This window comes from Lipotes vexillifer, unplaced genomic scaffold (assembly GCF_000442215.2).
Source record: "Lipotes vexillifer unplaced genomic scaffold, Lipotes_vexillifer_v1.1 scaffold964, whole genome shotgun sequence".
NCBI lineage: Eukaryota > Metazoa > Chordata > Mammalia > Artiodactyla > Lipotidae > Lipotes > Lipotes vexillifer.
Genome location: NW_006799423.1, coordinates 474,809 through 489,157, shown reverse-complemented (window position 1 = coordinate 489,157; position 14,349 = coordinate 474,809). Strand labels below are relative to the sequence as shown.

The following is a 14,349-nucleotide window of genomic DNA, read 5'->3' as shown; positions in this document are numbered from 1 at the left end:
AAAAGGAAAGAGAGTTGGCAGAAGGATACCGTGGCTTTTAGAGCTTCTGCTTGGAACTGGAATAGGTCACATCCCCTTACAGGTGGTTGGCATAAGCCTGATGTCAATGGGCAGCGAAGTCTGCTCCTCCTATAGGAAGTTATAGTAACACTGTAGCAAGTGGAGATGTGTAATTTTGTTACAGGGAAAAGGGAAGCAAATAATGGGGAACAGGGGTGTAGTGTATCATGTATTGTGTATCCTGTATCATGTATTGTCAGCACTGACCCTGGCCACTCAGTTCTCTATTAACAACCCTTCAATATAGCTATAATAAATTTCTTTGTACTCCACACCTGTCCCACCTTCCCTTATGTCTCTCTACTAAGCAAACTCTTCAGTGTTTCAGGATTCAGCTTGCTTATTGCAGAAAGTCATTCCTGACTAGATCAATATGCTAGCCTATTTGTATGCTATGTTGGAATTTTTTTTTTTTTTTTTTGCTTTCTTAGCTTAATCCTTCAGGCTATTAACAGAAGTAAAAGATTATGCAACATCTCCTTATGTGAATTTTCCTTTCATTTTAAATTTTCATTTGGCTTTGGCCAAGGTCTTCATAGAAGAAAAATTACCTGTGTACGTAAGAGTGATCATATGGTAGTGTCTGATCAAAGATGTGACCACTTACCACTTCCATTGTTGGTGACTGAAAGGTGCAATACAGACTGTGAACTAAGGTAAGTAAAAGAGAAATAATGTATAATGTAAAATCAGTAAGTGAGGTAAGATGTAAACATCTAGTGCAGTGCCTCTCACAGGGTGGACATGTAATTAATGTCTATCCTTTGCCCCTTTGGTTAAAAAACTTTAGACTCACTAACTTATTGTGAAACTCGGCAATTGGTTTGAGTTTTTTATTCATAGTATTTGCTGAATTCCAGTATAGGGACCTCAATATTTTGTGTAAGAAATCGAATCAAATTTTTCTGTAAAATAAATACAGGGAAACTCTAATCTGAAAACCTATGGTTTAAAGATCTGAAACAATACATTCTGTAGCACTATCCTATAATTCCCATTGAACTCATGAACCAATAAACTTTTAAAGTTTGAGGATTAGAGAATCAATAAATTGATTTCTGTATCTTATCAGTATTTTATCCATTAAACATTAGGAACATGATCCTAGATCATGGCAGAAAATTTGTTCTAAAATTCTTGTTATTTGATGATCTGTGATGGGTCTTAGAGTGAAGCTAAGAGCAATAACCCCCATGTAGCAGGTGACAGTCAACTTTCAGGGATGACCAGAACCTCTTTGACTCAGCAAGGATGAGAATTTTTATATATTTATGGTGTTATTTGAAGGCCTATAGTGAAAGGCTAATGACAGAACAGCCCGTGCAAGGTGCATCCTCTACACTGCAGTAGAGTGAAGCACAGTGAAGCCCTTGAGATGCAGGTGGGATGGAAAGGACCTCCATGAATTCTCTTATCTGCTGTACTAGTGCACTCATATTGCCTGAGAGATTGCTAGACCGTAATTGAGATAATGTGGCTCAAACTGGCAGATTTTACTTGTGGAAAAAAACGTTTTCCCTGGAAACGTCTAAAAATAGATTACTTGAGTTAATGAGAAAATGTGATCTGCCTTACAAAAATCAAGTTTACCAACTTGTAAAGGCTTTATCTTTATTGGTGTAGTCATATTCCCAGATATTCCCTGATCCTCAGTCAAATAAAGGTTGCATAGGGAGGCACTCCCTGATGATGAGTCAAATATATTCAGTTCTAGTCTTAAATCTTCCACTATGTAATTGAGCAATCTTGATCTCAACTAGTTGTTTTCAAATGTCTAGCGGGAGGCTTGGGGTTCCTAGGACCTCCAAAGCTGCCTCCAAGTGCCTGTATAGCTGGTTCCCTACCTTCGTCTATAACCAGACACTCCATGTTTATGTATGTGGAGTGCAAGTTAGATTTTATTTGGAAAAAAGTAAGATTTCTGACAAGTCAGGTGTTCATACCACTTGAATGTACAGCACCTCTGGTCTTCATTTTCTCATCTATAAAATGAAAGTTTGGGCTCTGTGATGTCTAAGAAGTTTTCATCCCTAAATCAATGATACATCAAATATTTTTAGGTGGCTTGTCCATTAATTGCAACAAAATTTTAAAGATGAATGATACGCGTGAGTTTCTCTGAATCCATTTTTTAAATTGTGTTCATTGGCACACCTCCTAAGTGTAATGACATCGTTTTTTGAAGGTGGCACATCATTGGCAAAAGTGAATGTTCATCCCTTTGTGGTCAAGGATATAAGTCATTGGACATCCACTGTATGAAGTATTCCATTCATAAAGGACATACTGTTCCAGTAGATGACCACTACTGTGGTGACCAGCTTAAACCTCCGACCCGAGAACCCTGCCATGGTGACTGTGTCTTAACAAGGTGGCATTATTCAGAATGGTCCCAGGTACAAAGAAAAGATTGCTTAAGAAAAATTGCTCCTTTTTTTTTTTTTTACCTTTAATTAAATATTTTCACTCTAGAGTTTTGTTAAAATTTTTATTTTGTGTCCATTTGTCACCACTTTTCTTTTTTTAATCAGTGTTCCAGGAGTTGTGGAGGAGGGGAGAGGTCTCGAGAATCTTACTGTATAAATAACTTTGGCCACCGTCTTGCTGACAGAGAATGCCAGGAACTTCCCCCAGTGACAACTGAGAATTGCAATGAATTTTCCTGTCCCAGTTGGGCCACTAGTGAGTGGAGTGAGGTAACATTAAACCCATGAAGCTTAGAACCGTTAAAACATCGTGTAGGAGAGCTTTGCAATTGAAGGCTATATAATTCAAAAAATTATTTCAGTTTATTTTATCATGTGGTAAATAACTTTATTAAGGTAGTAAAACATTAAAAAATGGTTCGTTCTTTAACTGTTTACAATATCTGGCCAACAATGACATACTGATGTTTAATCTATAACCACTTTCATAGTGTCCACAGTACGCTGAGATATACACTTGTTCTAAGGTTAGTTTTGTACCTTTGTTTCTGGAACAAATGGACGTTGCACTGGGATTTGGGCAGCAGAAGTTTGGGATGGCTGATTTTACCCCGTGTATATCTCTGATTTTTCTGAGGAGTGAAGGGAAAATGTCCTTAGGAATGGTCTTTCAACTGTATTTGAATATGCAAATGGATCATTCATTATATATTTTGTAGGTATATGTGCTAATACTGAAAATAATGGTCAGTTGTATTCTTACAGTGTCTTGTTACATGTGGAAAAGGAACAAGGCAGCGGCAGGTGTGGTGTCAACTGAATGAAGATCACTTGAGTGATGGCTTCTGTGATCCAAGCACCAAACCTGAGTCTTTGAGACCATGTGAGCTTCATGCATGTGCTTCCTGGCAAGTAGGACCATGGGGTTCTGTGAGTATATGATAAGGTTTTTCTACTCTAATCCATCATTACAGAATAGCACAGAAGTTATGGTGTATTCACTCTTTAGTGGCTGCATCTAAATTTGGGTGTTTTTTGGAAAAAGATTCCTGAAATGTAAATCCCTACCTGCACAATTTTGTCAGTACTGCTAATGTTGCTGTGGTAAATATTCTAGCTTTGATTTTTAATTCAGTTTTGTTAAGCAGAATGCTACAAATTTTATGTTTTCACGAGGAACCATATTCAATATCCTGTAATAAACCGTAATGGAAAATAATATGAAAAAGAATATATATATAAATAACTGAATCACTTTGCTATACACCAGAAACTAACATAATGTTGTAAATCAACTATACTTCAATAAAAATTTTTTTATGCTTTCATCAGCTTTATTTAAACTATAGACATTTTCATGTTCGGTGTCTAAATTATTATCTTTACTGTATTTAGAGTAGGCATTGTTGGGAAGTTTTGCCAAACAGGCGGCTAGGAATCTGCTGGATGAGGGTGGGCAGTTTATTATCCTACACAGGTTGCCACAGTTGCTGGGAAACCTTCTCTCATCTGCCCTTTAACTCTGTCCTGTGCTCTTCCTTCTTTATCTCTTTGACATTTACTTAGTGTATTGAATGACATGCATGCACCAGGTCGATTTTGAAAAGTATTTAGTTTCTCTAAACTGTATTGACTCTGCCTCCAAAATATCAGGCTTCTATTGATATTTTTCCATGATAACTTTAAAGATACAATAATTGTCCATTTTAACTTCACTATTTTATTAGTATCTCCATAAATTTGAATAAAGATGTGTGTTGATTCAATTTGCTCATAAAGGACTAATAAAAATATCTACTGAAAGTATATTCTTAACTGTCTATTCACTAAGAAGATTAAGTTTATGTAATTTTTGAACAATGGTGTTTGGTATCTGCTTATATTCTTTCAGTGCACAGCCACGTGTGGACAGGGGTACCAGATGCGTGCTGTGAAATGTGTCAATGAGCTACTTAGTGCAGTGCTAGATGATAGAGTGTGCCATGGAGCTAGTCGCCCAAGTGACAGGCAGGTAAAGGACACCTCTTCATGGATTATAAACAAAAATGTTTGATACAGGAGGATTATTGATATGTTAAAATTATTTCCATACGTATTTTTTCCACTTAAACTTCTATGCCTTAAAAATGTATGTGGGTGACTTCCCTGGTGGTCCAGTGGCAAAGGCTCCGCGCTCCCAATGCAGGGGGCCTGGGTTCGATCCCTGGTTAGGGAACTAGATCCCGCATGCTGCAACTAAGACCTGGCGCAGCCAAATAAATAAATAAATAAATATTTTTTACAAAAGTTATGTGGGCATCAGAAAGTATATCGTTCTTGGTTTTGTCAGCTTTATTGATGCATTTTTTTTTACTCTTTATCTGCCATTGGATCACTCATTTAACTTATATTTCCATCCTTTGAACTGCAGAGGGCTGAACCTCTAAAGTGTGTCGTACTGCCTAAGGGAGCATCCTGTGTTCATTCAGGAGGTTTCAGCTTAGTGGTATTTTTGAAGGACTATTACTCTTTTCTTTTCAACCATCAGGCAGAATGATCCAAACTTTAGCCTTCAAAGTCATACTATCCGCTTCTAGCCCTTGATAATATTTTGTACTTCTTTTGCGGTACGCGGGCCTCTCACTGCTGTGGCCTCTCCCGTTGCAGAGCACAGGCTCCGGACGCGCAAGCTCAGCGGCCATGGCTCACGGGCCCAGCCGCTCCGCGGCGTGTGGGATCTTCCCGGACCGGGGCACGAAACCGTGTCCCCTGCATCGGCAGGCGGACTCTCAACCACTGCACCACCAGGGAAGCCCGTATTTTTGAAAAATATAAACCTTTCCATCCCTTCTTTGTAGTTTAGTATGCAAATGTTCTTTACTTATATATGTGGAGGATGAAATGCAGTATAGGATTTAGTATAAAGCAGAATGTTAATTAATTCATTGATGTTTTGTGAGACCCATTTTTCTTTTGAACAGGACTGTATTGTTACACCTTGCCCAATTATCCCTAAAATTGGGGCCACTTCATTACCAGCCCTTCCCATGGGAAAGATAGCACAATGGCGATATGGTTCTTGGACCCCAGTAAGTGAATTCCTTTAAGAGGTACAGTGTTTCTATTATGGAGCCTTTCAGACATCCACAAAATAGTTGCTACAGATTTGCCAAATTAATGTATGCACTCATTCTCAGGTATTTTGATGAATATAAGGTTTAGAATTAGATAATTTAATGACTAAATCCTGTTCTGCCTTTCAAGAGCTCTGTGTCTCTGGGAAGAAATTTAAGTTTTCTAGCTCTATTTTCTGATCTACCAAATGGGGATGATATTTATTGATTATTTTTTTAACTTTTATTTTATTTATTTTTTTTACAGCAGGTTCTTATTAGTTATCTATTTTATACATATTAGCGTATACATGTCAATCCCAATCTCCCAATTCATCCCACCACCACCCCCCAACTTTACCCCCTTGGTGTCCATACGTTTGTTCTCTACATCTGTGTCTCTATTTCTGCCTTGCACACCAGTTCAGGGGATGATAATATTTATGTCCCAGGTTGTTATGAGAAGCAGATGTGATAGGCTTTTTATCAGCCTTTATTTAAACTACCACATATTCATGTTGTTTTTCTAAACTGAAGGCTTTAATCTATTTGGAGTATATACTTGCTTTAGTATATATGAAAATATATACTAAATATATGAAAGATATATGAAAATATATGAAAGATACATTTTTAACTTTCACATATTCTCTGAATATTTTAATTATGAGAGCCTATCTACTCTATTACCTAGGTCTTTAAAAGTTATCTTAAATGATATCTTAAGATTCTCTTATATAAAATATTTTGGGTTTTTTTTTAAATTTGGCAATCAACTAATCAATATTCCTAGAAGCTCAGTATTTTGTTTCATTATGACAAATATCTGATTTGTGAAATTTATTTTCTAAACTCATTGGGATATTCACTGCCCTGTCTTTGACTCAGAAATGATGCCAGGTGATAGTATTTATAATTTAACTTTTTTCAATAAACTTGAGGTTTAGAAATCTGAACAACAGCCAAGTTTAAGGGATGTGGAAATGTCCTGTATAACTCCTTGGTATTATTCAATTTTTTAAGTGCTCTGTGTCTTGTGGAAGAGGGAATCAAGCCCGCTATGTAAGCTGTCGTGATGCTCACGATGGAATAGCAGATGAATCATTTTGTGCCCACTTACCCCGACCAGCTGAAATAGCTGTCTGTTTTAGCCCTTGTGGAGAGTGGCAAACAGGGAATTGGTCACCTGTAAGTATTTTTATGCGAAAAAAATGAAATGAAAAATTTAAATATAATACTTGCTATTTAAGATAACGTAGTTTATTGGCTGAATTTGTGATCAGTGTTCAGCTTCCTGTGGCCATGGAAAAACAACTCGACAAGTTTTATGCATCAACTATCATCAGCCAATTAATGAGAATTACTGTGACCCTGACGTCCGCCCTGTGATAGAACAAGAATGTAACCTGGCAGCCTGCCCTCCCACATACAGCCACTTTCCGAGCTCCTCTGAGCAGCCAAGCCATTTTCCAGGCAGGAATTTTCCATTAACTCACAAACCAGAAGATAATCAAAATCAGGGGGTCCATCCATCAATCAGAGGAAACCAGTGGAGAACAGGACCATGGGGATCAGTAAGCCCTCTTTATTGAGTTATACTAATTCTGTAATTTTGTTATGTTATATGGCCTTTTAACAGATATGTATGTAATGACATCAAATGCTTTTAATGCTAAATTTTTCTGAAGATCAGTAGTTTAAATCTTAAAAGGATTAAGCAATTTTTGATGCAGATTACAAATCCCCAGAGTTCTTATTGAATTATACAGTAATGTGATATTATGATTACAGAGGAATGCACTTGAAAACAATCTCAGAGTTTATTATAGTAAAAATAAAAGAAAATCTTTTAAGTGTTAAGACTACCAGTGTTTATGAAGAAAAAAACCCCAAAAACCCAGAAATTACTCTTGATAGCAGTGCAGTAAGCTGGAATAAAATCATGATTACTAGAAAAGGTACAACTGTGGTTCATATTTTATATGAGAGTAAAGGTACCAAATAAAGAAAAACAACGTGAAAGTTTAGTAACTTAACATTATCTTTTGGTTTTTTTCCTTCCTAGTGAGACCTGAAAACTTTAATTCCTTTTTACTTAATACTTAGGACAAGGGTGAATTTCCTTTTGCAAGCTTTAAAACTTCACCTTTCCATCAACAAATTCTAATGAAACCCCTAGTTAAAACCCAAGTGTTGGTTATGTTGGGTTAAATAAAACACATTATGTATTAAAAAAAAACCCCAAGTGTTTTTTGACAGATATTCTCGATTCAAATTATGATTCCAATGAGGGGGGTTTTAACGTGGAGAGCTTGAATTTGAGTCAAAGTACTGTTTTTTTGTGGGGGTTTTTTGATGTAATTTTGTGCCATGGAATCTGCAGTTTGTGTGTTCCTGTGTTCCATCCTTTTCAGTGCTCTAGCAGTTGTGCTGGAGGTATTCAGCGTAGAGCTGTGGTTTGCCAGGATGAAAATGGACAAAGTGCCAGTTACTGCAATGCAGCCTCCAAACCCCCAGAGTCAAAGCACTGTGATTCGGGGCCTTGTCCACGGTGGAGCTACGGAAGCTGGGGAGAAGTAAGTCATACTATCTCCTAAACTTGTGGAGATTATGACATCTCCCAAGACTGAAAGTTAAGCACTTCATATTGTTACCGTTGGATAATCTTACTTCACTGTCCTACAGAGAAAAGATTCTTTTTTAAATTGAGTCATTAAAATATGTTCTTTTAATAGACATTGTGTCATGGTATAAATCACTCATTCATGATAGGAAATATATACTCCAGATTTTTAACAGAATCCTTTGTGCTAGCCAATAGGTCTGTGACCTACTAAAACCTCTCTAAAAGTAGTATATTATTGTTTTAATTTCTTAGAAAATTAGACGGATATAGACAATTGGAGTGATATATAGGCATGTTTATATCCTTATATCCATATCAAATGAAGGCTGAACCATTCATTTGGTGAATCTTTTCAATGGAGAGCTGTCAATTATTGAGCACTTTCTTCATGTCCTGGCATTTTTTTAGGCACTGGGATTATGAAGATAGTTTTTAAAATGGTTATAATGAATACTAATTCCACCTATATTATGTATGAGAAAGAAGAAAGACTTACAATGGCTTTAGATGAATAAAACAAACCGCCTAATTTAATTAGTCAAATATTTTTGCTGAATGATTTTAGTACATATTTTCTCTCCATAAGGAGTTTGGAAATCATTGTTTAAAGATACACTCTGACCAGGTGCTAATAAATAGCAAATACCTCTTTAAAATGTACTTCTACTATTTTCCAAAATGAAAGTAACTTTTTCATTTCTGAGTTAAATCTCATAGTGAAAATTCAAATAAAATGAAAAATTGTGAAAAGATAAGAACTTTTAACATTTGATACATTTCCTGCCAGACTTTTGTTCTGTGTGGGTTCCAGAAATAGGTTCCTACTATACATGCCACTTTGCCATCTGTTTTCATGTAATATATATATATATACTGAACATCTTTCTATGTTTATAAATTTTGATCTCCCTTATTAGCTTTCATGGCTACACAGTCATCTTTTGATAGGATACCATACATTATGTAGTTAATACCTATTACGGTACCAATTCTCAAAATTTTGTCGTTTTAAAAAAAAATTATAGAGCTAAAACTTTGATTTATTTTTCACCCAGGAAGAAATGTTGAGAATTATAAGGATTCTTATATTTCTTATATAAGAATATAAATATATTCTTATATATTTCTTATAATTATAAGATTATAAGAAAGGATAATTTTAAACTCTAGCAATACTGATTATGTACTCAACATTGAATAAAGCAATATAATATTCTTTTTGAAGCCACATAGTTTTGATTTTTCTTCTTATTTTTAGTGTACACAAACATGTGGAGGAGGAATAAAATCACGACTCGTAATATGTCTATTTCCCAATGGCCAAATGTCACGAGAGCAAAACTGTGAAATCTTAAACAAGCCACCTAGTGTGGTACAATGTCATGTGCATGCTTGCCCTGATGATGTATCATGGCATCGGGGACCATGGAAATCGGTACGATAGTATTCTTATTTTTATCCTTCTGTTTTGTTTTGTTTTTTTATGTTCCTTTTACTTTAATTTCCTCTCTTCATAAATTGTGATGCACACATTTTATCTTCTGATTTTTTTTAAAGTAGACCATTGGCCCTCTTGGCTTGCTAGTTTGAAAGAAGAATCATTCAGTTTCAAGTACTGTAATATATACATCTATATATAATAGTTTTATGTGTATTTATTTTTTTATAAGTGAATTTTGAACCGTAGCACTATTCTAATGGCAGTATCTTTCTCCAGTACACCTTTGGCTTGCCCACAAATTAATTGGAAATATTTTACTATTTACATTTGTACATAATGTTAACATTGTGCTTATAACAATGGCGAGTTAAGGCTGTGTCTTGTTTGAGTATATAACTGTTTGTGGCTTTTGTCTGTCAATGTCCAATAACTGATCTAAAAGCAAGTAACATTCTTGTTTTTATCATTGTTAAACTTAGTATTTTGTTTGGAAATGTGAAAATATTGTATTAAAAAATATAGAGAAATTTACTTACACAAAGTAAATTAATTGTTTACAGTTTGTCACATACATCATGGAAAAGTATGATTTATATAGTAGTTTATAAGAATGTTCATTTCTTCCACTGTGTGGAGTTACTGTGTTTTGAACTGTTATAATTTTTTATTTTTTTTGGAGCCATAGACAAAACATAAATATTTATGAATGATTAATTTCCTCTAGTATTTTTCAAATACCAAGCTCTGAAGAATAATTAATATATAAATATATTGAAATTAGCATTTTGGTCACTTTTGATATTTTAAATCATGAACAACTAAGTATACTTCTTTCAGGTGAAAAACTGATTGGAGTCTATAATCTATTTATAATTAAATTTATAAAGTTAAACAGCTCTTTATTTGGAAAATAATTATAACTCTGGTTTTATATCCAACCCTGATGTGTAAACTTGTTTTACTTCACCCAAGTCAAAGCTTTATGATGAAATGTAAACCTGTTTCAATTCATGCTATTTGAAGAACAGGTCAAGTTCCAGTTCAGGCTGAAATTCATCTTTAGAGTCAGTGTGACTGATACAAAACAACAGAACATTTTAACTTTATAGGAGGATCTTAAAGTTAAATTGCTGCAATTAGAAGTAGAGAGCCATTACTTTTCAGGAACTAACAAAAAAAGTATTTTGCTATGGAAAGCATTCACATATTTATTTAATAAAATGTTCACTGACCATCTGCTATATCCTAGGTACTGTGCTACAGTAATAATAAAGACATATTTCTTACCTCTGTGGAGTTTACAGTTTAGTTGGAGAGATGTGAAATACTGTAGGAACTCACTATAAAGATATTTTTTGTTAGTCATTTTAGATTGGAAATTCACTTTCTCCTTACTATATCTATTACATTTTCTTTCATTTTATTGGTTTAATTTGCAAGCCTAGTTCTTAATAAGACTTAATCCATAGATTGCCTTCTTGGAATTTTGCCTCAATTAGGAAAGCAGACACGAAGGTTTTATTTTCCCCACTCGTTCGTGAATTCATCAATTCACGAAGCATTAGACATTTACTTATGTCTCCTGCTTTGTGCTAGATGTTGAAGTTCCTAAAATTAAGTGCTTTTGAATCAGATTTTCTATTTCAGGGGTCAGCAAACTATGAAATCTGGCCCATTGCCTATTTTTGTAAATAAGTTTTATTGGAACACAGTCATGCACAACTTTTTTTTTTTGCGGTACGTGGCCCTCTCACTGTTGTGGCCCCCCCCATTGCGGTGCACAGGCTCCGGACGCGCAGGCTCAGCGGCCATGGCTCACGGGCCCAGCCGCTCCACGGCATGTGGGATCTTCCCGGACCGGGGCATGAACCCGTGTCCCCTGCATCGGCAGGCGGACTCTAAACCACTGCGCCACCAGGGAAGCCCGCATGCACAACTTTTTATGTATTATCTATGGCTGTTTTTGCATTACAAAGCAGAGTTCATTAGTTGCAATAGAGACTGACCCTCAAAGCCTGAAATATTTGGTCCTTTCTGGGGAAAGCTTGTTGACTCCTGTTCTATTTAATAACATTATAAAACTTTTTAAATAAAGTTATAGCATATTAGAATTGCAAATATTCATTTGGGGTCAGTTTTAGATGTTTTTGATCCTTTAACATTTTAAAATATCTTACTGTTTATCAATCTTCTCTACATATTCACTGTAATATTCACATAATTTTTCCCCAGCTTTATTGAGATATATATGGTCATATTGTATAAGTTTAAGGTGTACAACATCACACAATGTTTCTTGTATTGGAATAATATCTAATACTACATTCCAATATATTTGTGTCATGTTATTTTTTTGTATGTAGATGATGTCATAAATGAAAAACCTGAATGTTCATTAAAGACCCTGTGTAGAGGTAACTTTTTTCAACCTCACAAAGAACAAATGACCAAGAAAACAATAACCACAAATTAAAAAATAGTAAGACAGAAATATAAAAGTCTTCAATTGTTTAATACATGTCTGTTCCACAAAGGAGTTCATTGACTAATTCAGTCTTTGCACTAGGAAAGAACTATAATTTTTTTGATAAACTGAAGATAAAAATTTAAAAATCACAGTAGATGTATATATCAGAATTTTTATAAACTTTATTTATTAACTTTTTATAGGTATAAAGTAAATATATATCATTAGAGTACCTGGATTTCTTATTATATGAAGAATTTTATCCCTTAAATTAGCCTTTTATATTAAAAGGGTTTAAGTGATCTGAAGTTTTGTTGTTAAAACCAGATATAACCCTTTACCTCTTTCAGTGTTGTTACATATTAGCCAAATTTCAGAATACCTCTAATTAACATATCAGGTTGATATTCTTTCATGTATAACTTTAATTGCAGATCCTATTTACTAGGTTAGAAAATTAAGAAATGTATGTGTATGTATATATATACACGTGTGTGTGTGTGTATATATATATATACACATATATGAATGACATGAAATCTTAAACACTTTTCATTTTAAAGCAAAATTAAAATACCAAGTGCTAAATCATTAAAATGTAACTAGGAAAAAAGTTGTAAATATACATTTAAATTTTCTCCATGTTGGAAACCTTGTGTTGTAATAATTTATAAGCATGATTAAAGAAAGGAATAAATAAATCTTAACGTATGTCTGTTAATTTAATGACTGCATTTTTGTGATTAGTCAATGTGAAATGATTGTATTTTAACCCTTGCTTATTAATGATGTGTTGTGGCTTTGTGCTTTGCATAATTCACATGTATGTTATATTTTTATTCCTTGGATCAATACCTAAAATGTTTTAAGTCACTGAACAGATCCTGTATTATAATGAATACCTCTTTTCTTTTGATGTATTTTTCTTAAATAACAAATTGTTAATTTTTCTTATTAAACATTTAATTGTTGAATAGCATATGTTTTCATAATTTTACTGAGTATATGTATAAGCTACTGCTGTTTTTCAGATAATCCTATTAGAAACTAACATTGGTATTTAAAAATAAGATTTATTGTTGCCTATCAATTTTTAAATACTAGAAATTTTAATATTCTTTTCATATATTATAAATAATGAATAAAAATTTGTGATGTAAGCAAATTTATTTAGTAAGTTAACAATAGATGTGCTCATGCCCAGGGTAGTCTTTAAAAGATGAGTAAAAGTTTTATTTTTCCTTTATATTGTAAGGGACACTACATGTAACATAAACTATTCTAGCAAATGCTCTTTAAATAAATTTATATTAACTTATCTTTATTTCCCCCTAAACCTCATTTAAGTGACTTATTTTCCTAGAATATTCCTACATAAAATGAATACTTTTTTATCCCCTACATAAAATGAATTCATGTTTGGTAAGAAAATGATATGTATTCCATTGTGTTCTGGGGTTAATAATGATCACGCAGAGGTAAAGAGAGTATTTTTCCCATTCAAGATTGTTTTTCCCTCTAAAAATGAGAAAATTATTTTTAAAAAAGGAAAGCTTGATACTTGAACCCTCTTGATGCTAGTCCTTTCCCCCAAGTGTCTCTTTTTAAAATCTTACCCTCCTGTAGCATTGTGTTAAAAAATATATATATGTGTATATATATATATAGAGAGAGAGCACTAAATTTCTAATATGATACAACGGAATGTGACAAATAGAGGCTCTTTCAGAAATGAGCATGGGGTAGCCCTACACACCTAGTAAATCTGCAGTTTGTCAATTTAACAGTTTTGTGTAACAAAAGAACACTGAGGGACTGAGCAGAAGGGTCAGGCAGCCTCTTAAACTGTAGCTCCCACTCAAGGTGGAATGTACTCGGGAAGGAACTTGTTACTGGCTCCACTGCTCCTAAGACCAGAATCAGCCAGGGGAACAAGGTAATGTGTGGGGAAATGGTTTCAAGAAACTGTCAATTCTTTGTAAAGTGGAGTGTTCAGTAAAACAATTTATAGTAATCGGTTATTTTTGTAAATTTGGAAAAGACACACGAAAGTATAGCAACAGACTGGAAATCTATTTTATTTCCAATTTATCATAGAAATCTATTGAAATAATGTTTCCATTTATTATATTGCCATATCATTCTATGGTACATTCATCAACTCTCCCCCAAATTATGAGCATCCCCTACATGTTTGGCATTGTGTTAGTCACTAGAGGTAAATCAGACACAATCCC

General features: G+C 34.2%; 1 protein-coding gene across 1 annotated transcript in view; it reads left to right on the top strand.

Moving 5' to 3' along the window:
• The window catches only part of ADAMTS20 (ADAM metallopeptidase with thrombospondin type 1 motif 20), a 144,190-nt gene that overhangs the window by 60,790 nt on the left and 69,051 nt on the right, over positions 1-14,349 (top strand). Inside the window, exons 16-25 of the mRNA XM_007471614.1 lie at positions 590-716; positions 2,246-2,456; positions 2,592-2,756; positions 3,252-3,416; positions 4,378-4,497; positions 5,447-5,554; positions 6,602-6,766; positions 6,862-7,152; positions 7,993-8,154; positions 9,463-9,639. Of these exons, the coding sequence (XP_007471676.1) occupies positions 590-716; positions 2,246-2,456; positions 2,592-2,756; positions 3,252-3,416; positions 4,378-4,497; positions 5,447-5,554; positions 6,602-6,766; positions 6,862-7,152; positions 7,993-8,154; positions 9,463-9,639 (1,691 nt within the window). The remainder of the gene's footprint in view (positions 1-589; positions 717-2,245; positions 2,457-2,591; positions 2,757-3,251; positions 3,417-4,377; positions 4,498-5,446; positions 5,555-6,601; positions 6,767-6,861; positions 7,153-7,992; positions 8,155-9,462; positions 9,640-14,349) is intronic.